Below are 22,732 nucleotides of genomic sequence, written 5' to 3'. Positions count from 1 at the left end.
GGGTATTTTCAGTAGATGCATGTCTGTCGTGTGATCATAGGCAGGTAAGTCATATGCATTTTCTGAATGAATATGTCTTTGGCACTCTGATTGTAATATACTTCCTTCTTTGATGTTCTTGAAAAATTAAAGACTCAAAAGAATTAAGTTCAATGCACAACTACCAAGTTATTTTAAATTACTGAAAAGATGTAATCCTTTGAGTATTTATCTCCAAGCACTTGGCTTAGACATAGTGTTACTGACCCCATTCTTCCATAAAATCTACCCTCTTGAATGCCTACATCATTGCTCTGTTCCTTGCGTGGGTATAGGTATGTATGTGTGTATAGAGAGGTATATAAAGATATGTTCTATGCATATGTATTTGAATTATATGCATTTGCACAATTAGTGCATTTGCACATTTCTTAGTTCAGAATGTCAGATAAGCAACTTCATGCATGCAGTAGATGTTTTGGGGCTAGTCTAAAGAAGTAAATAATGGGGAATGCCCAGCATGCTTTTTACAAGTACACTGAGAATTTTTCTCTGCACCTCTGCAAACAGATTTAACTTATTTACTTTCTACAATTCAATAGAGAGAAACAAAAGCATTACAAAAAGTTATGTGTAGTGATTTATATAAATGGATATATTGATGATATTTATAAGCAAGGAGGGTACAAGAGCACAATCAATACATTGCTAAGGAAACCAGAGCTGGAATCACTTGATCTTCCTGGGTTACTGAACACTTCCTCCTAGCACTCTGTTAGCTTATGGATGTGCAAGCCAAGACTTCCTCTCTTGCTTCTTATTTGAGGAGAAACAGAAGCCCTCTCCTCTGACCTCATGATCTAAGGTGTAAGCTGACCAGCAGAAACTGTCAGTGATTCCTATATTTATCTGTGCTGATGTGTTTTGCTTTATCTATCTGAAAAATACACTACTTTCCCCCCCCCACCCCGGATTAGCCACATGCAACACAGAAAGGAACAGTATACAGAAAAAATTGTTTAGGTCATTTACATCACATTCACACAGTATGTCACCTACATTAATTGACATTTCAGAATATTCTGAAAATATATTTCTTTTTAATTATCTACATTCACTAGTTATTATTGGCTTGGCAATTTTTGATTCTACCCTAAAGATTACAAAGGTGAGGGCATTTTATTCAAAACATGTGCTTTCTTTTAAATATGAATAGCATACTAAAATTGGGAGTTCTGGACACTTGAATTCATCTTTTTATGGTTATGTAAACTCTAAGCAAATTGTTCGTGGTGGTATAATGGGTTGCTTCAAATAATTCCAATATCCTTCAAAAATCCTGATTTTATTTAATGTTCCAAGATATATCAGACTGAAATAAAAGCATATGCCACCTCTTGTCAGGATTCAAGAGGCTAGGACGACTTGGGAGTCTGATGATCAGCAGCTGATTTATTGGGACCAACAAGGCGTTTACATAGGACCTCTTAAGACTACAATCATCCAATGACCTTAAACATTGCTTTGTATGGTAACATACTGTACTTGCTAACCAATAACATCACAGTTCACCATGTATGGATATCCCTACCTTTCCTTTACCTGACTTACTGTTTGCTGAACTCTGCACTGGTCATGTGCTGACACTTCCTGCTCCTTTTGTCCTGTGTGTTTCATTTTATATCCTGTTTCCACAGCCTGTATCCACAACCTCTAAATCTGAATTTTTTTTTCTAAAAGCTTTGTTAGTAATGATTTGAAACAACAGAATTGTGCAAGCTGGCCAAGTTGGACAAAATTTCTACTAGTCAACATTGACTTTTTCCACTTAAACACAAGCAGCTATTTTCTCATCCCATTTAGAACAATAAACATGTGTCACAGCCTTCTTCCTTACAGTCCAGTAAGTCTTTTAAAAAAGTATATTGTCGCCAGACTTAAAGCATAAAACTGGAAAAATTTCTCAATTAATAAGGGACCAGATGTTGGCCAACCTCATTTCACAGATCTTTAATTCATGGATGCTGGTAAGTGAATACACATCATTGGATCTGCATAAATGCTTTAAAAATAGATTACTTTTGGATAAAATGAAAATGCATTAGGATAACCTCTTATAAAGTAAACACTAAAGAACATCCAAACTGGATGATATTGAAGATTTTTACCAATGCTTTTGTTTAAGATTCAATGAAATATGCTGAGAAGTATGAAATCACTATCTTCAAAAAGAATCTGCTGATTTATTGTTAAACATCCATTAGCCAATAACTGCTCTGAATGTACTTCATTTAGCATTTTTGGTCATTGTCCTTGTCTTAGGCTAAGACAATTTTATGGTGCAGAGACTCTGAAATTTACCTCCCTTCCCTCTGTCTACTGATAAGGAGAGACAAATGCACAAAAGATGTAAGTGAAAAAAACCCAAAACTTTTTACTAAAAAAACCCCAGCAGCAACAAAGAAAACAACAAAAAATCCCTAGATACACAGGTGCTGAGTCAGCTGGTTCCTCTGAGAACAAAGAAAACGAGATGGCTGCTGCCCAGGCAGCTCATGTGCTCCAGAGGACAAAGACAAGATGGCAGAGAGGCTCTCCTGGCTAAACCTTCCCCTCTGGAAGAAGAAAACCCCAGGAATGCAGGGGATCATGGTGTGTTTCTGGTGGGAGACGGGATGTGCTAGCGTTGTCTGGTACAGGTCCCAGCCTGCAGTGCCAGTTTTCCGGTTCCCTCTGTGTGATAGGAGGGTGTTTCTCTGGGATGTCACTCCTACCGCTTGCTGCCTCTTCCTGGCCCCTGCTGGATTCCCTTTCAGCTCAGCCAGACTCTGCTGGTTTTCGGGTTACAGAGTAGACGGGGTTGACTGGTGAGGTGGTTAAAAAATGGTTTATTGCAAAATCAGTCTCATGGAAGGACAAGACCGTAAGGTTGTTACATCCAACGCCATCCCAATCAGAGGCCCTACATCAGAAGCTGTTATAATTTTAGTTACAATGTCTTTTATAAATTTCTTATCCAATCAGCTACTTCCACAAAGCTTGCTAGCATCTTCATAAACCAATTGCTAATTGCTGCATTTTACATTATTTGCTGCAATGCCTCTCTTTTTATCCCATCATATAACTCTACAGAAACTTATTGCTGTATCTTCTACTTTTTACTAACTCTGGAACAGGTGCTATTGCTAAACTTTAAAATTGCCTACTATCTTGCTTATCATGTTTATTCACTTATATGAGGCATATTTTTACTTGCTTAAAACATATTTCTGCTTAAACTATGAATTTTTATTGGTTTTTTGTATCAGTTTCACTGTTCTGTTCTGAACCTTCAAGCCTTCTCCAAGGTCTTAGGTCAAGCACTGTATCCATCTCTGTCTCTGAGCTTGTATGTTTGAGGCCTTGGAAGCTGTCTGTGCTTACATTTCCCACAGGTTGGTGTCAGTGCCGCTGCCTCAGGTTGCTGCCCTACTGGAGGAGAAGGAAATCATCCCACTGGGCACCAAAAACTGCAGACTCCTAGCCCAGACATTCCTGGCTGCAGTTTTGGGTCTGTCACTTTGGGAGCTATCACTTTTGAACCATGAATTTGAGAGTGGTCCCTCTGCCTCTTCGCAGCCCAGTTGTCATGCAGAAATGTCCTGGAGGGTGTGGAGCCATATAGGAATAGACCACCCATAGGTTATACAGTGCCGGGGTCTGCTGATCACTTCACTTTTGCGAACCAGACCAAAATGGACCCCTTCCTGTTCCAGCCATGGTTTCATCTCTGCTGAAACCAGGCCTATGGCTGATGTGAATGGTATTGATAATAAGCAGCACTGAAAACTCCAGCTCTGTACCCAGGATATTATTATTCTATACCATGCACATGACATCCAGATGTTCATACCTTTCAACTGTAGCCATATACACGTACAAATAACAATATTGATACAGGCATTATTTAAGTGATCACTGACTGTTCACCCAAGATGTTTGTTGAGTTTATTTTATTTCATTATTGGTGCAACTTGAGCAGTCTGCATTCATTGCTGAGGATATTTTAAGGTGTATGGTGGCAGTGTCATTCGACAACCAATATTACATAAATAATTCAACATTACAGATGGTTCTAAACAAAATCAGGTCCTCTTGAGGTACACAATGTTCCCCATCCCTCTGTATTAGCCATCAAGTTTAACCAGGTCCTTGAGCAAAAACAATCCCATGGATGGATTTGCCTTTGCTTGAGAGGGGACTAATCGCAACATGCGCCATATGCCCATGTGGACTGCATCTTCATCTGGTATATGCAGGAATTCTGATTGGGCAGGGCTAGCTTGGTTAGTGGAGCCACTAGTGTTAACTAACCCCGTGGTCTTTGGTAAACATAGATCCCAATGTTTGTAGGTTCCACCAACCATTGCACTCAGCATGGTTTCTAACAATCCATTGCACTGTTTGACTTTCCCAAGGGCTCATGGGTGATAGGGAATGTGATACACCCACTGAATACAATGTTCTCTAGCCCAGGTCCATGACATTCTTTTTAATATGAGTCCCATTGTCATGCTCAATTCCTTCTGGCATGCCATGTTGCCACAGGAGAGGCTTGAGGCACAGGACAGGTCTCCTGCCATCCAGTGGTTGCTTCTACCATTGTGAGTACACAGGGCCTGCCTGGCATGTTTGCTGCAGTATGATATAATCCATCTGCTAGGCCTCTCTATATTTATATTTAACCCATTGTTTCCTGTACTAATGGGTTTTACTTGCTTGGCCTGCTTGATGCAGTGCATGTTTCATAATCCTGGATTACATGGGATATGGTGTCCATGGTTAAGTCTATCCTTCAGTCACAAACCCATCAGTATGTTGCATCTCTGACTTGAGGCACCTCATGACCTGGGCCCACCAAACTAGAAATAACTCTCCCTTCTGTTGCCAGTCCAGATCTTCCTTTAATTTTGGCAGCCCAATCCACTTATTTGTTGCAATGCTCCTCATTAGCCCAACTCATAGGCATCTAGGTATCCACATGACAAACTTCTGTGGTCAGCTTCTCTACCCAAGCAGCAATGTCTAGTCAGGTTTTTGCAGCCTCAAAAAATTTCCTTCTTCAATGCCAATTGGCCTTTTCCCATCATTCCAGCCACCCTCACAGAGTGTTTGCTACCATCCACAAGTCAGTATAGAGGTATAGTCTTGGCCACCTCTCTCAATCGGCAATATCCAAAGCCAGATGGGTTTTCAGTTCTGCATCTTGGCTTGATCCACCTTGTCCTTTGGTAGTTTCTGTGATTTGCTGCTTAGGCTCCAATATGGCAGCTTTCCATTTTTGACTTGTCTCTACAATAAGGCAGGAACTGTCAGTGAAGAGAGTGTGTCACCTCTTACTTTCTGGTGGCTGGTTATATGGTGGGGCCCCCTCAGTATGTGCCACCTAATCCTCCTCCTCTTCAGATGATAGTCCAAAACACTCACCTTCAGGCTAGTTTGTAACAATTTCCAAGGTCCAGAATGATTAGGATTTCCCATCTGAACTTGCTGTGTGATCAGAGTGATCTGCTCACTCCAGGTAGCACTGTTGGCATGATGTGTGGAAGGGATGTTCCCGTTGAACATTCTCCCTAGAACTCCCCATGGTCATCTTACTGGGCAACTGGGTTTGGAGTTATTTGGTCCCTCCTTTGTACAGGAGGACTGCTACTGGCTTAGGCTGTCCATCTTGTTTAACTGCAACCTGAGTGACTGTGGTGTCTGCCAATTTGCTCTCCTTCTCTTCTGGTTTTAGCTGCTGCTGTCTAGTAACAGGAAGCATGCAGGTAAGCTTTAACTAGGGCCCAGCAGAGAACAGTAAGTTGCCCCTTTCTGGAACTGACACAGCAATTTTATTTCAAATATTCTGCTACCTTATCAGAGTTTTGTATTTGTTCAGAGGGAGACTTCCAAACTAAACCCCCTGACATGTATGAGACAGCACAGGCTTTCATGCTGAGGGTAGTAGATATACCATGGAGGAGTTCCAGAAGGAGGCAAAAGCCTGGTGGCTCTCTGGCATCGACCCCCTCTCCACAGCAGACAAATAGCTGGGCTGGAGCCTCTTGGTGTTCTTTTCCTTCCTGGCTCAGCTCCTCAAGGTTGGGGCTGGAACGGGGCAGCCCTGCTCCAGCCAGTCCCACAGTTCAGTTCACTCGAGGCAGATGAAAGATTGCTGCTGCAGCTTCTCCAGGCCAGAAGAGGGAAAAGCTTTTTTGCCTGGGCCAACAAACCCAAACTGCACAGTGCCGTGGAATGCTTGGGCAGTGAGGCTTCAAAAATGTCTACCAAAAGCCCAAAGCTCCCCCCTCCTAAGTCCCACACACTACCAATCCTAGGCTTTAAAGATACAGTAATAATTTTTTGACATAAAGCAGAGGACCATGGAAGAGGCTGTGATCAAAAATCAATCCAAAACACCCCCCTAGAAATCTCCATCTGACTCCAGATGTGTTGTAGACGGTACAGAGGAGACAGAGCAGAACCAGCAAGGAGAATATGGTGTTCTGTCATGCCACTGTGTGTGACCTCAGGACCGAGCCAGCTGGGAGTTGTGTGGCAGAAGAAATAGGGATGAGAACAAGGATATCCAAAAAATAGACAACTTTAATAATGAGCAAAAATAACAAAGGAAGAAAAAGCCATGCACTGTATGGGATGAACCTCAAAGGCAAGACAATGGGGCAAACTCAACAATGTATCTAAGGGCAGAGAACCAACCATCAGTGAGAACTAAAAACATAACCATGTATGGAAAATGTATCTAACCAATCAGAAACAAGAACTAGAAACATTGCCTAATATGTAATAACAATGTTAACATAATAACGCCCATGATTCCATGCTTCTCACCATAACCCAACTAGATGTTTCATTTCTAAATATCCTGCATCCCAAAGCCTTAAGCTGATGCTTCCATTATTGATGAAGGCTAGATCCCTATCCATCCCAACCCGTTGAACTCCCACTGTGTCCATAGCATCCAGAGGGAATTCAGCTTTTTAAAGAATTGATGTGTTGGACCTGAAGGGAGAAGGAGGTGAAAGGCAAAAGGAAAAATCATCTTCTCCTCTTTCCACCACAGGCTGTGTGGGGTTATTAATAAACCCCCAGGCACAGCAACCCAGATCAGGACAGGCAAACAACAATGAATACATTTACCAAATGATCTTCATTGCCTTTGATGCTATCATTCCATAAACTGGTAACACAAACTAGTAACACAAACTGTATCTTGGTTCCTCTCTCCCTGATCTGAATAACAGCACTATCACAGACAGATCCTTCCACATATTTGGACACATAAACAAGGTTAGGTGCCACACTACCATGATCAGACCAAGCAATGTTGTAACCAGGGAGTTCCAAGATAGAAATTATTTGGTCAAATTTGTATTTTTTCACTTCCTCTATTGACCCCCTTTTAGCTTGGTGCCAAATATGCATTAGTTTAAGGAAATTTCACAGGGCAGAGATTCTGCAATAACTTCCTTCCTCTTAGTTTTCAATCTATCCCCTCTACCAATGAGAGACAAATTTGAAGAGGTATGTGAAAAAGAAAAAACAGTTTAGTAAAAGAAAACAGCAATAACCAAGAAATATAGAGGCAAACACTTTAACCCCCAGTCACAAATGCAGAGGAGGTCCCCCAAATTGTCCTGGGGAACACAGAGACAAAATGGTGTCAATTCCACTCTCTGCGCCATGTGGCCAAGACAGGGCACAAAGGCATCAACACACCAAACAAGCATCCATGGTTCCAAAACTGCCTTCTGTCCCAGGCAACAATGTGAGTGGTGAAAAATAAAACCTAGAAAACATAAATTTCTCCTAAAGGAGTCAGTGCTGTTGAAACACCGGAAGAAACTTCTCAGCAGATGTAGGGCCAACCTCCTCAGCAGCTGGAAACTTGTGGAGAGGCTCCAACTCTTGACGACAATCAGCTGTCCTGAGCAGCAGTGGCAGAAAGTCCAGAGAAACATCTCCCCAGGCTCCAAAAGCAGTGGTTGCTGTAGCAACCGTGGCAAGGGTCTCTGTCATTTTTTTTCATCAGTTCCTGGGAAGCTGTGGCTAGCAGCCCATCAGAGCACCCCATTTTCTGACGTTCTCAAGAGTCTGGAAAGGACAAAACAGAGAGCTCCACGTGTCTGTTCCCATCACCTTTCCCCTTTCCGTGAACCCCAGGGTTAAACACAGAGGTTCTGCTTCCAACTCTGGGTCTTAAAGAGATAGTAAACTAACTTGCACAGATTGATGTAGAGAAGATATGGAATACATGATTTTGGGTCACCCAGATACGCTACATAATGCTACACTCTACCTCCTATCTCTGTAACTATGACAGTCCTTCTAAGCAAACAGCTCCTCTAGGTAAAAATATGCAACAAATCAAATTAATTAAAATTAATTAGTTCAGCTCATGTAGTAGTGTTTCTGAATAATGCTGAGGACCATACATTCAAATTAAGGCATGCACAACTTCTTCCTAGGTTGGAAGAGAAGATATACATTACCAAAAGGAAAAGGGGCAACCAGTCAGCCTGTTAAACACCATTCACTGGGGATGCTTGCAAAAGTGACTGCACTGAAGGTTCATACAGCCAGATTTTATATCATAAACCAGAGAATGAAGCAGACAGAGCATGAATTGTACCTAATGCTAATATGCAAATAAGGTTAAGTATGATAGTAGTCATATATGAGTGGAGTAATAGGAAGCTAATTATTGCAAAACCTTGACCATATGCATTCAGTGCTTATAATTTTATACATAGTATGCTTTGCTTGTTCTGATACTCCTTTAGGCAGTAATATGGCTTGTCAGATTCAGTTTTCAAGGTAAAGGTGTGAAGTATATGTGCTAATTTATGTATGTTCTTTGAACAAATTTTTTCCTAATTGTTTTTTAACATTGAGATTTTACTACAAAGCACTTGCTCCTTCTGGTTTTAGTAAGCTTTAAAATAGATACAAAGCATACACATGCTCTCTTGCCAAAATTAGCTGTTCTCTTCTTCCAAATATAAGGAATGAAATATAGTCATTCCATCATTCTGTATTATATTTGATTTATTCACTGATCTAAACTTTTATATGGCTTCTGATTTTTGAAGTAGGAATGAGGACCTAAGACGTGTGGGGACAGGACTAAAGTATTGCTCCTGTCAGTTTCTTAATATCGTCCTTGATTTTTTACATCTAATTTTCTCATCATTCTATGGCTCATTTATAACCTATTAGTTTTAATACTTGAAAATGTGGTTTTACTAGTTTTAGTACTGGTGTTTTAGCTTTTGTCTTCAAGTGGTCTGAACTGGGAGCCTACACCTTATTATCTATGTAGAAGAGAATGAGATTAATATTAAAGGGATATCAAACTCTTAAAATATCTGCAGAACTTGTAAAAGAAGTGACCATTGTGTAGGCATAATTGGAGTGAAACAAAGTTTCCCTGACTACGTATCAGCACTCTTGCTGCATTTATTATCCTGATTTTCTTTAACAGAATACTGCATGACTTTTAAGGTTTTATATTCGACTACTACTGCTAAAAAAAATAATCATCTTCACAGTCCTCCACTTTTGCAGTTTTAGTGACATTAGCTCTTAATCCTAAACTAGAAATGAGTATTCACATGGGGAAGGAAGAATCTGATGTCATCTATTTTTGGTTAGATCATTATACTTGATGGTTAAAGAAGCAAAAGAGTCAGTCAGTTTTGTAGTATTTTGTAAAATAGTACTGTCAATGCCAGAGAATTATAACAACTCACATTAAATATTTGGGTTGGACTTCATGTGGTGATATTTCACTGCAAACTTAGAGAGTATTGAGAGCATCTGCTTAACTTCCAAAAGTGTGTTAGCTCTTCCACTTTTTCTCTGCAAGTTTTACAAGGTTTCCACCTCCAGTAATGTGTATGTGACACATAAAATGGAAAAAAAAAGGACTGTTGCAGTAAATATAAGTAAGATTTTGTAGTAGCTTTGACAATTTGTGTCAATTGCCTCATGACCATGCCAAGTTCTGTGTAGTAAGGTTTTTGGGGGCTGTATTTTGCATGATACAGTAATCTCAACTAGAGTAACCATGGCTTGGGAGAGCAGTGAATTGATGAAAACAAGTTCCGTATTATTTTACTTGTTCTAAAGACTAGTTTAAAACACATTAGAATTAATAAAATGTTTTTTTCTTTCAGGTGGGAGATGAAAGAAGATGCAGATCTTGAAGATGAGGAGGAAATCATGGTGGAACACTTAAAAAAAGTTTATTTGACACAAAGGACTCCTATCTCAGAGGACAAAGAAAAACAATTACCTTGACAGGTTTTGAGTGGCACCTTTCTTCTGGATTCAATAAGATTAACTTAATGTCATAACTCACAGTACTAGAAAGCTCAGAAATATGTATCTTGTGTACAAAGTTTTAAACTAAAGAGTGTTCCCTTGTTATTTTCTGGTCACCCTATCCAGGAAGCAATTGTTCACATATGCATAAGGTGAGAACAGTACAGGAAAATGTCAGTGTCATAAAACAAGGAGCATGTATCTCAGTACTGCAGAAGCATAAATCTGAATGACAAACTTAAGAATTGTTTCAAAAATATAAGACTCACTCACTCACTCTGAAAATAATGCAATTTTAAACACAAGCTAAGCAAAGTTTCTGGTTTCTATCCACCACTTTGGAATTGGAGTCAGCCTGTCCTCAGTTTGTGTCAGTCAAGGACCTTTTCCCTCCAGTGTATTTTATGGCTTAAAAAACACATAATAGAGAAATTTTAGAAGTTTTGAGAAACATCCTTTTATTTAAAATAATTATTTGCAGGCAGTGTTCACAGGATTATCTTAAAAGTGAATTGAGAAAATAATAATTTTTTTTTATAAATACAGTAAAATTTCATATTCATAGTAATCCTGGTTTGATATTCGAAATTTTCTGAATACTAAATATTTTTCTTATACACTGGTTAAAACTATCACTGTTTTTTGATACAGAAGGTCTAATTAGTATCTCTTTAGCTCTACAGAAATAATACATAATTTTTCTCTAAGTTTCTTTCTTTAGAAGTCCAATGGAAGTAATTTTTCTGCCTGATGAAGGACTCTGGCAGGATCTTGCTAAGGGTGCAAACTGAGCAGAGTTATTTGTGTTCCCAGCATATCTTCACACAGATGCTAATATGGACATAACAGTCCAGTTCAGAAGGAAGAAGGCATGCTTTTTTCCCCTAAAGGTTTCAGCAGCATCATAGGTAACAATATTACTAATGCTGATTTAGGGTCTTAGCTGAAATGCAGTTTTTTTCTTCTCTAAGTTGCTCTTTTTTCTTTTCATATAAAGCATCAAACCATTTAAAATTAAAATGTGGACAACTGCATCTTACAAATCTCCAAAGATCCTGTTAAAACACTGCAACACAAAAGACCTGCGAGGCACTGTAGCTTAAAAAATGCTAAAAACATTATTTAAAAAATAAAGCAGATATTTTCCTCTGCTGCCAGTGTAGTATTTTCAGATCATAAAGAAGTGTCGAAATGTGAAAACCAATTTTTTTTGCTTTGTATTTCACCTTTAAAGATTAGTGGTGGACTTCAGGTTTAAAACATGTCTACAGGGATCTTCCATGACAGCAGGTTTGGTATTTTGACAAATGAGGCACACATATTCCAAGCCACACAAATAATGTGTTAGTGTACATGGAAATTGGAGTTTAGAATATTCTCTGCTATTTTATCAAAATCTATCATACGTAATTAACTTTTTGTATAGTCACATAAAGTGTCTATGTGGTGAAACTGATTGAAATACTTCTTGTGAAAATGTTCCCCTTCTGGGGAATACCTACTCTGAAGAGGATAAATTTTGCAAGTGAATAAGTTAATTGAGAATAAAACCCGTCACTTACACTTAAGTGGGAATATCCATACAGCCACTTCCCTGGTCCTGTTGGCCACACAATTTTGGATAAAGGCCAAGATACCATTGGCCTTCTCAGCTACTTGGGCAGAATCTAGTTCATGTTCAGCTGGTTGTTGACCAGCAGCTTTTCTGCAGTGCCGCTTTCCAGTTGCTCTGCCCCACACCTGTGGCATTGATTTGAGTTGTTGTGACCCAAGTACAAGTGTTGAACCTCATTCCACTGGCCTCAGCCCACTGATCCAGCTTGTCCAGATCTATTGTAAAGCCTTCCAACACTCCAACAGGTCAACACTCCTGCTCAATTTGGTGTCATCTGTAAACTGACTGAGGATGCCCACTAGTCCCTGGTCCAAATAAAGATAAAAATAAATTGATAAAGATATTGAGCAGTATTGTCTCCAATACTGAGCCTTGGGAAATCCCACTTATGACTGGCCAATGACTAACATGCATAAGAACATAACAGCATAAAAGCTGAACCTTTGCACAGTATTTTATTTGGATGCTTTTCCTATCCAAACCTATATGTGCATCTTTTATGGTATCTGAGTGCAAGCAAATGTGTATTTTAAATTGTACTTGACCCACAATCCTTACTGAGAAATATCAGGGCCGAGAAATATCATACCAAGAAATACCAGATTATTCCTCTTTGGTCTTGCTGGCAATGTATCCATTCCAAATAACATTTAGGGTATAAAAGGGACATAATCTTAAAATATTGTTTAATGCTGAATACACACTTCTACAACATTCATATTTATTCAATAAAATTACAGTAATAATAAGAATTGTACAACTAAGATTGCTAAGTAACATGCCATTAATTTGTCAAGACTGTTTGCTTTAAATGTAAACACTTAATTGAAAATTGAAATAGCTGACAGTTTTTCCATTGTGAAGATGTATTCCATAGACGCTTGTGTGTAAAATTAGGAATACTTTTATAACTGTAAGACTGCTGCTTTCTTTGGCTTTTCTTCAGAAAACAATAGTTCTATATTCTTTTAAAAGCTCTGCTGATTCTAATATTGATTAAAGATTAAATTAATTTTTAAGAATGATGCAATGCCCTGCTCTTTGACACTACTTATTGATCCAGGAATTTCTTACATTCATGTTTAGCCTAAATAAATTTAAGCAACAGAAGTCAGATCTGTTTGCTACAGTGTGTGCCCCAAGTTTCATGACCACTGCAATCTGATAATCTTAATTCCTCCTGAAATGTTGGTCAAAAATTAAAACCAACGTCTGTTATGTACAATATCCTCCTAAAAAGTTGGTCAAAAGTAAAAACTAAAGTCTGTTGTGTACAACAGACCTTTCTGAGTGGGCAAGAACCGGCCTTACTGTCTCAATTGAATTAGCTCAAAAGGAAGTTGTTGCATTTATAGAAATTAATTGGATCAGATAGCACAAACTAGGTTAACTATACATTATCATTAATGCTCACACCTAATTATTATTCAACAATTTCATATACTTACCTCCTTTTACAAAATAGGCTTTAATGGGAGACTTCATGGCATGGAATATCTGTAATTAGATTTGTTTAATGTCTCCTTCAGAAAGCTCCAAATCTTAACATCTTTCATCTTTTGAAAGGTAATTAATAAAATTAGAAGCAAGGCAAAATTGAAATTGCATTAATAGTAATGAAACTCAAAAAGAGAGGAGAGAGATATTCTGGGAACGGCTCAACATTTAGACACAGCCCTGTTTTCTAGTGACTGCTGTCCTGACAGACTCCCATAGGCCATGCTTTATTCTAGGAGAGGGAATTTGATGTGTACCTATGCTATTTGCTCAGGAAAAATACACAAAAGCAAATGGATGTTCTCTAATTCACCTTTTCATCATCACAGCTGTACATAGCTGTACATAGTGGACATGGCTTCTTCCAATTAGCTTCTGCTGATAGAAATATTCCATTTCCATCTTAGCTGGAAGGTCTTCACAAAGTATCAGTGAGTCTTATGTACAGTAAAACATCAATCATATACTGCCATAATATTATTTTATGGAGCTCCCTAAAAATATGTGCAACCATTTCTAGTGACAAACACTACTCACACTCCCAAGGCAATGGTTGAAAGACAGAAGAATTAGATCCATTGCCCAATTAGACATGAAATGAGAGAATAACTTGACGGCAACAGGAAGATTTCTAAGTGACTAGATAGATCTTGAGGAGGAAAGCCACTTTTGGAGCCACTTTCCTCTTGTTGGAGGAAAGCCACTTTTCTGTAGCAATTTTCCATATTGTAAACAATGTTATGAATGGAAGCAGAATCTCTAAAAGTATTCTAGGTGTAATGAGTAAAGGTGAGCTTGCTTTATCATCTATCTTTGGACTCCAGCACTTGAAATGCAGACTCAACTAACTGACTTTGCCAGGAAGGCAGTATAAGTAAAGCATGCAAGGTCTTGAGCAGGTGGGGCTAAAGGCCTTGCAATATCCATCAGTAAAATGATGGAGGAACCAGATTATTCCTCTTTAGCAGCATCATTTGAGAATAGACTGTTACTAATTCTTGCAGTAAGTGAAACAATACGGTGCTGACAGAAAAACACTCTAAAATCTAAGGCCTCATGCAAAGAAGTAAAAATAAATCCAAACACTTTTTTTTTTTTCCCCCAAAGAAAGTAATTCTGTAACAAGTATCTCAGGAAAAACTGACAATTACCAAATACTAACGAGTAAAGTGCTCTTCTGAATCAAGACTGTATCTCTAAATTTAACAGACAACTACCCCTAAGCTGACAAGAAGTCACTGAAATCACTGCTGGTATGAATTTCACTACTGGATGAAAACCTTAATATCCATGACAACTTCAGCTGTTAGTAGGTTGCAAGCATCTCTTAGAAGATACAAATGTAATACATCCTGCTGAAGAAAGTGTCTGCTCATTATACATTTTCTGCCTATGAGGCAAAACTGACTGAAATACCTTTTGTGAAAAACTTCCTCTTCTGAGGAACTCTTATAAGATACATTTTGCAAGTGAAACAATCTAAACCCCCTCACTTATTTTTACATATGAATGTCCATACATGGAGTTGTTTAAAATGGGCTGTTGTCCTTTAAATTCACACACCTTGAAATCTTTAAACAGTCACACTGGGAAAACAAACAAACAAACAAATAAACAACAAAACACAAAACCTTCAACCAAAATACAAACAAACAAACAAAAACCTCCAAAAGAACAAACACCCAAAAAAAGGACATAACAAAACAAGACCTTTGTGTCCCATTCACTAGGTTTTCTCCTTGATGCATTAATTTCAGCAGTAACCCACTGGGTAACAGTAGGACTGTTCTGTCTTTCCCTTTAGAAGCATCAAGTCCAATGATTAACCCAGCAATGCCAAGCCACATCTGCACACCTTTTCAGTCCCTTCAGGGCTGGTGCCTCCACCATGATTATAGAGTTTCTGCAGTAAATTTATCCAAGCACCAACTGACAATAGTCTCAGTGTCTGCACTGTCCTGAGTTACATACATACTCCATCTGGAAATAAAGCAAAAAATGGCATAATCGTGATCTTGTTCAACAAGTTTGATTATTTCCAGTTACTATGTCAAACAGAATACCATGTCTGCCATGCCAAACACAGGTTTCAAACTTCATTGATAATGGAGGTTTGCTGCAACAGCACATAACTTCTTCCTTTTAGGGCAACCTTTTAAAAAAATAATATCTTTTCAGCCCTCCCAGTAAATACAAGCACTCAGCCATTAGAAAATACCTGATGAATCATTAGCAATGCACCCAGGAATGTTCTTTACAATACCTGTTAATGACATGCTTATGTATATTCTGTCCCTAGATTAATTCACTAGAGAATGGAATATGAATATACAAGCAACTTTGATAAATTTGTGATTGCCTAATATCCAACAATTTTATAACTTTGTCCCATAATCTGTGGTTTTGAGGTAAAAAGTCAATAAATTTTGAATACTTGGTTTCCATAAAGAAATAGGCTCACATAGTTCTTCATGGATCATCTTGACTGATTTTCTTTCCACCTCAATACTGCCTTATTGGCATCCATGACAAACTTACTGGTTTATTAGTATTGCTATAATTTACAATGTGATTACTGCTGCCACTCAGTTATACATAGACCAATATAGAATCTTCCTGATAGTTATACAGACCTAAAGCTGTGTGGGTCCTACGCAGATAATAATTTCAGGTTTAGGATTTGAACACTCCTGCTCCTAATGTTTCATATGAATCTATGTTCTTGCATTGTTCTAAGCTATCTTTGTTATCTGGGATAGTGGCAGCTGTGCTGCTAGTGACTAATGTATTTTGCTTCAGGTTTTATTTTCTTTAATTTCTCTGAACTTTAAATTCACTCTTGGAAATCCATAGCACATCTGTTTCACAATCTGCAAACATCTACATACAAATCAGTAAATCCTATGCCTTCTCAAACTTGATACAGGGTCTTAGAGAATCAAGAATTCAATAAATGTAAAATGGAGACCAACCACCTGCAAGCTTATCATTCAAGAAATGCAGTAGTCATTTTCACTTGGATATTCACCTGTCTGTAAAATTCCAAAATTTAATCTTTAACAAGTTGTAACAGGACACTTCTTATATGTATAAATATATACATATTCCATATAATTAACATGTCTTAAATGGATTTTACTATGTAGATTAGGATTATGCTTTTCTCTAGATAATGGACAAACATTGGGGAAAGAAGAGATTGAAATGGCAGGTGGCTTTGGGAATGAAATTCTGTTGGCAGGAATCCTACCTGCAGCTATGGATTAACTTCAGGAAATTAATGGCTGAACAAGTGCTGTGAAGATATTTTTTTTTTCCCAGAGGGAAATGGATTAGGTCTTTTCAAACAACAATAAATTTCAGTTAAGACTCCCAAATTTCACACATGCCATTCCACTTTATGAATGAAGAAACTGAGAGAGGTTGTTGCATTTGCAACACAAATGTGTAATGTTAGTCATCTGGCCTCCTTTAACATGGAGAACATGGCAGTCTGTTCTTGATTTCCAAGAGCTGTGCTGGGTCTGTATAATTACTGACTGTACTACCATCAGACTTTGGTATCAGCACACAGATAACTCCACTGTAAGGTGTGCCTCCATCAAAAGGTGGCCTTTAAGTATATAACAGAAAAGGCACATGTATTTGTTTTTCCATTTTCTGTGTACACAAATGTTTAGATGGCAGTTGTACAATTTTTTTTAAAAGTTATATAATACCCTGAAGCAATCATCTAAAGCATCTAAAATGCGTAATTTATTCAAAAATCATTTGTGGAGTTGAGGGATTGGTAGTTTAGAATGGAAAAAATTATAGGTATGCTGAGTACATTCTTGCAAAAATAAATCATGTAATGTTATATTGAGATCAATATTTCAAAATTCAAAGTACAATTAAATTGTTTGCACATATAAGAGCAGTGAAATAACTTTGCAAGGTTTGCATCATAAACCATATATCTACGGAGTAAATAGTAGACCACAGACCATAAAGTTCTGTCATGAGTGTTGCTTTCAATTTTTGTTTCATTCCGCCAAAACTTTTCATATCAGTCTGGCATTTTTTAAACAGCTATATACAGGACCAAAAAATTATGAGTGGTAACTTGAAATATATATCACATATATTTAATCTTTACAACAAATGCAAAAGCAGTAAGTGAAAAACAAAGACATAAAAGACTGTAAAAACTCTTGAGAACATATAATGAAGCATAAGAGTGAATGTCACAACAGATTTATGTATGTTCAACTTTCAGCAAAAACTGCTGAAGATGAATTTAAGAATATTTATATATCATCCTTTTGGCACAACAGCAAGAACCAAAATAAATTATCCAGGAATAGGACGTAAGAAACAGATTCAGAGTGTAAACAACAAGTTAAATAAGAATTTTGAATTAAGAAATCTTTAAAGCCGAAAAAGAGGTTTTCAGCCCTGCACAGCACTCAACAATAGTGTTGTTTTTTAATGAGTTTTTTAGTATTTCAATTTCTTTTCTGAAGTTTCTGGTTCAACTATTATGAAAAGTATTTTCAAAAAGGTAAAACATTATCTTTGTCAGGAAAACTAACAGATTTTTATTTTCATGAAATGCATTCTCTATATGCTTTATAAATTGTACACAAAAAGCCAATTCCATCGATGTCAAGCAAAAGAGCGAATAAAAAGGAACTGCAAAGGCAGTTCTAAAGAGAATTACTTTTTCTCACACTCTCTTTTTTTTTGAGCTTTGATTCAGAAGGCACTTTGACAAGACTATTCCTTTTTTTTTTTTTTTTTTTTTTTTTTTTTTAATCTCTGGAAGTAGGAACTGTCATTAACCAAAACAAACAAATTTAAGACTAAAAAAATGTATTTGTTTTCTAGATTGGGGTTTGACAAGAGCTGGGGTTAAGTTGCTCCATAGGGAGACCTATATTGTGCAAACACATTGCTCAGCACTAAATAGTATCTTGTGGTATTCATAAAGCTGGTGACATGGGATGGTCCATAGGACAATGCGAAATGACAAAACAGTTTTCAATATGATTCTTCTCCAGTCTGATACCATTTGAATCCTTTGGTCAAAGAAAATTATTCCTTAACTGGATCACATCCTTCAATGTCAGGATGCAGAGCAAAGCTTAAGTGGAATAAACAGACTGCATTTATTGCAAATGTAAATCCAACCAGAAAGTGCAACCAGAAAGTGATCGGTCTCAATAGAGTCAGATAGCCCTGTTGTGAGCTGCTTGCCAGGTTAACATGCCCTTAACAAGCAGTACTATGACTGAGAACTAACGATGTTAGGAACTCACAGTGCCAGATACTGAAAGCAGAAATGTTGGGACTTCTGAAGAAAGGACCATGGTGTTCTATGAGCACAGAGTGCTACAGAAGGCCATAACAACTGCTTATGAAAGTTGCATTGCAGGATAGCTACAATCATCTATCAGCTGCTTCTAAAATCCTGCCCACCTTTACTGTGCTATCTGGAGTAGATAAAATTTTAATTGTAAGTGGGTGGTATAAGAAAAAAAAAGATTAAAAAAAAAAAAAAGACAGGGAATATTCTGCATTCCAAATATCTCATCCTATCTCACCTTCTGTTTCAGCATCTTCATGCTGATTGAAGTTCTTCAGGCAGTTTTTAAAGAGACAAAAAATATAAATAAAATCAATTGAAACAAATAAGATCTAGGACAGCAAAGAACACATCATAAAGTGCATTGCAGAATGTGAATAAAAAAATAGTGCCTATTGCAGCTTTTTCCCTTTTATGCTTTGACTCCTATTTCACATAAGTTTGAAATAATTCCTAGTTTTCTTGGTATCCATTACCAAATTCCATGTTTTTCTACTTATCCTTAATATATTTAGGACCTTAAGAGCTTCTTCCTTGTTTTCACTGAGCTACAATATTAAACTTCAGAAGCTCACATACTGGGGTTTAAAATGGTTTCATTCACAGTGTTTTCATTCTTTTTTTCCATTCAGTTTTTTGAGTTGATGAGATGTCTTTTCTCAGGCATCTGAAATAATCCTTGTTACAGTAGTATTTGTTATTCTAAAAAAATCTCTTCAGAGCATGATCGCTTGTCATTGACAAATACCTTATGCCCTTGGTGTGCTTCTCTTTAGATATGATGAAGTCTTAAAGTAACCTGTCCCTTTTTTCATATGGTTCAAGTTACAATTTTTTCCTCTAAATTAAAAAAAAATATTTTCATACTGACAGCACTGATAACTGCACGCTCTGTCACACAGACTGCACCCATCAGTTAGAACAGCTTTTCTCATTTCCATGATGCAGACAGACACTGGCAGAGCCACTTGCCCAAGTCAGATGGCAACTTCATCAATTGGCTGGCTTGCTTATTTCACATTCCCAGTGAATCACAGGGACCCTTCCTTCCAAAGTATTATTGCTCTAATGGTTTTCTTGAAAATCTGAGTCTTGTTTCTGGGTTTGGTTTTTTAGCCCTATATGCTGTTTTCAGTGCAGTATTGCCATTATTTCATATGACTGACTGTTAAGAATTTTTCTCTTTGAAACATCCTCTTTGAAATCCAATTTTCTAATTATTTCATGGGAAAGGAACAAGATGTCTGGCCTTTGTTTTATTACTTATATTTTTGGGGGGTGGGGTGGGGTGGGAAACAAAGAAATGGTAACAGACACAAAGGACTCCTTTAGGGAACAAGTCCAGGAAAACAAATGAGAGATGTCTATCTCATACTAGAAAAGTATGTCCTGGCTGTGCCCCCATCATGACTTCTTGTGTACCTCCTTGCTGGCAGAGCATGAGAAACTGCAAAGTTCTGGATGTAGGGTAAGCACTAATAAGCAATGACTGAAATATCTGTGTGTCATCCACATTATTCTCATACTACGAGCAAATAGCACTGTACCAGTTAAGACGAAGATTAACTATCCCAGCCAAAACTAGGCTTATCACACTCTATTCATATCTGCTCAGTATGGAGTAACTGGTCATTCCAAGGGGAATACTGAATATAAGCTGGTTCAATCCAGCTTATTTGGAAATAATTAATACAAAAAGGATGTGTTATGAAGTTTTAGCCTTGTCATATTCCCTACATTTCCTTTACAGTCTCAGAGGCCATCTACGTCTATGAAGGACAGTGTAACCAATGTTGAATTCACTCTTCATTTTTAACTAGGTCTGTAGCCTTCTACAGACTAGAGACATTGACAGTCATTAACTAAATGCAGTCCAAGACAGTTTTAGTTATATGGTCACATATGCTTTTCGTAGGGGATTGTTGTTTCATAAACCACATTCTTTCCTCCACATTTCTAGAAATGCAGCTCTGTTTACCAGACATAGGTGAAATCTGAGTTTTTGAAGACATTTTATTAAACTAATTTCTACTGCATCTGAGTGTTTCAAACTTTCCTTCACTTACCCCACATTATGTTTTTGCTTAAAATGTGAACTGAAATGAAAACACTTTTAATAATCTTGGATACACAACTGACAGATATACTCTTCTATGGGTTTAGAGAGTGGTGGTGAAAGGTGCCACATCCAGTTGGTGGCCAGTCACCTGTTGAGTCCCAGGAATCAGTGTTGGGCCCAGTCCTGTTTAGTATCTTTACCGATGACCTGGATCAGGAAATTGAGTCCACCAGCAAATTTGCAGATGACACCAAGCTGGGAGTGCAGAAGGGTAGGAGAGCTCTGAAGGGACTTGGACAGGCTGGATAGATGGGCCAAATCCAAAGACAGGAGGTTTAACAAGTCCCAGTGGGAGGTCCTTCACTTTAGCCACCACAGTCCCCTGCAGCGCTACAGGCTGGGGACACAGTGGCTGCACAGTGCCCTGGCAGAAAGGGAGTGAGTGACAGTGCCAGACTGAGTAAGAGCCAGCAGTGAGCCCAGGTGGCCAAGAAGGCCAATGGCACCCTGGCCTGTATCAAGAACAGTGTGGCCAGCAGGACCAGGGGACTCAGTCTTTCCCTGTTCTCGGCACTGGTGTGACCGCACCTTGAGTGCTGTGCCCACTTCTGCGCCCCTCAGTTTAGGAAGGACACTGAGGTGCTGGAGTGTGTCCTGGGAAGGGCAGCAGAGCTGGTGAAGGGTCTGGAGCACAGTTCCTAGGAAGAGCAGCTGAGGGAGCTGGGGTTCTTTAGCTTGGAGAAAAGGAGGCTCAGGGTAGACCTTGTCACTCTTTACAACTGCCTGAAAGGACGGTGTAGCAGATGGGGGTCAGTCTCTTGTCCCAGGCAACAGGAAAAGGACAGAATGATGCAGTCCTAAGCTGCACCAGGGGGTGGAGTTTAGGTTGGACATTAGGAAGAATTTCTTCACAGAAGAAGTAATGGGGTATTGGAATGGTATGCACAGGAAGGTGGTGAAGTCACCATCCCTGCAGTGCCATGGTCTAGTTGACAGGGTGGTGTTAGGTCAGAGGCTGTATTTTGTATTTCTAAAAAGTGAGCTCAAGAACCTTACCAGACATGCATAGAATCAGAGACTCATAACATGGTTTGGGCTGGAAGGAACTTTAAAGATGATTTTGTTTTAACCCTTCTGCCATTGGCAGGGAACCTTGCATTAAACCAGGCTGCTCAAAGCCCTATCCACCCTGGCATTCAACAGGCATGCAGATGTTTTTGCTAGTATTAGCCTATTACTGGTATTATTGTAGCTCACAGAAGTCTGTGAAGGTATCAGAACTTCACAGTTCTACATGCAAACAGAAGATAAAAGCCCAGCTTCCCGCAAAAGAAGCTACCTACACACTACCTCTGGTTCCTCTTCACTCTGATATTTGGAGTTTCAGGGTCAGTCCTACAAATCTTGGAAACATGCCCTTTCAAACTGTTACCTCTTTGTAGAGCTTTGAAGTTTTGAAAAGCTTCAAATCTGTGGTCAACATCTCTTTGTGGGTCAAGCATCTCAAAACCCACAACATCCTCTGACTTGATTCAATGAAGTTGCCCTCCTTAAATCCTTCCCTGGTCCTGTAATTACAAAAGGCTGTATCAACATCAGAGACATAGCACATTTTTAGCTGTACTGCTTACACTAACTGTCCCTGAAACTTGATCTAGACTTCTATATTCTACTGGTTTTAGTTATTGTTTGGGATGTGGGCTTTTTTTTGTGGGTACTGCAAGAGATGGAGAATGATGGTGAACCAGATTAAGACCCCAGTAAAAAACATGGACTACTTTTAACGTCAATACTAACCTGGGTCATTTTGCCACTTAGCAGTACCTGCAAAGAGATGGAACCAACTTCAAATGGGAGGACAAGATTG

General features: G+C 38.4%; 1 protein-coding gene across 22 annotated transcripts in view; it reads left to right on the top strand.

Moving 5' to 3' along the window:
• Positions 1-18,157, top strand: part of KIAA0825 (KIAA0825 ortholog) — a 241,664-nt gene extending 223,507 nt beyond the window's left edge. For 21 of the 22 annotated variants that reach the window (XM_059873642.1, XM_059873636.1, XM_059873632.1 and 18 more), the window contains one exon: positions 10,200-18,157. In XM_059873642.1, coding sequence (XP_059729625.1) covers positions 10,200-10,323 — 124 coding nt within the window. In that variant the 3' untranslated portion in view covers positions 10,324-18,157. The remainder of the gene's footprint in view (positions 1-10,199) is intronic. The other variant, XR_009490288.1, reaches the window with a different exon arrangement.
• The last annotated feature ends 4,575 nt before the right edge of the window (positions 18,158-22,732 follow it).

This window comes from Haemorhous mexicanus, chromosome Z (assembly GCF_027477595.1).
Source record: "Haemorhous mexicanus isolate bHaeMex1 chromosome Z, bHaeMex1.pri, whole genome shotgun sequence".
NCBI classification, from domain to species: Eukaryota; Metazoa; Chordata; class Aves; order Passeriformes; family Fringillidae; genus Haemorhous; species Haemorhous mexicanus.
Note: the sequence above shows the minus strand (reverse complement) of the source record. Positions and strands in the feature narration are given on the sequence as shown.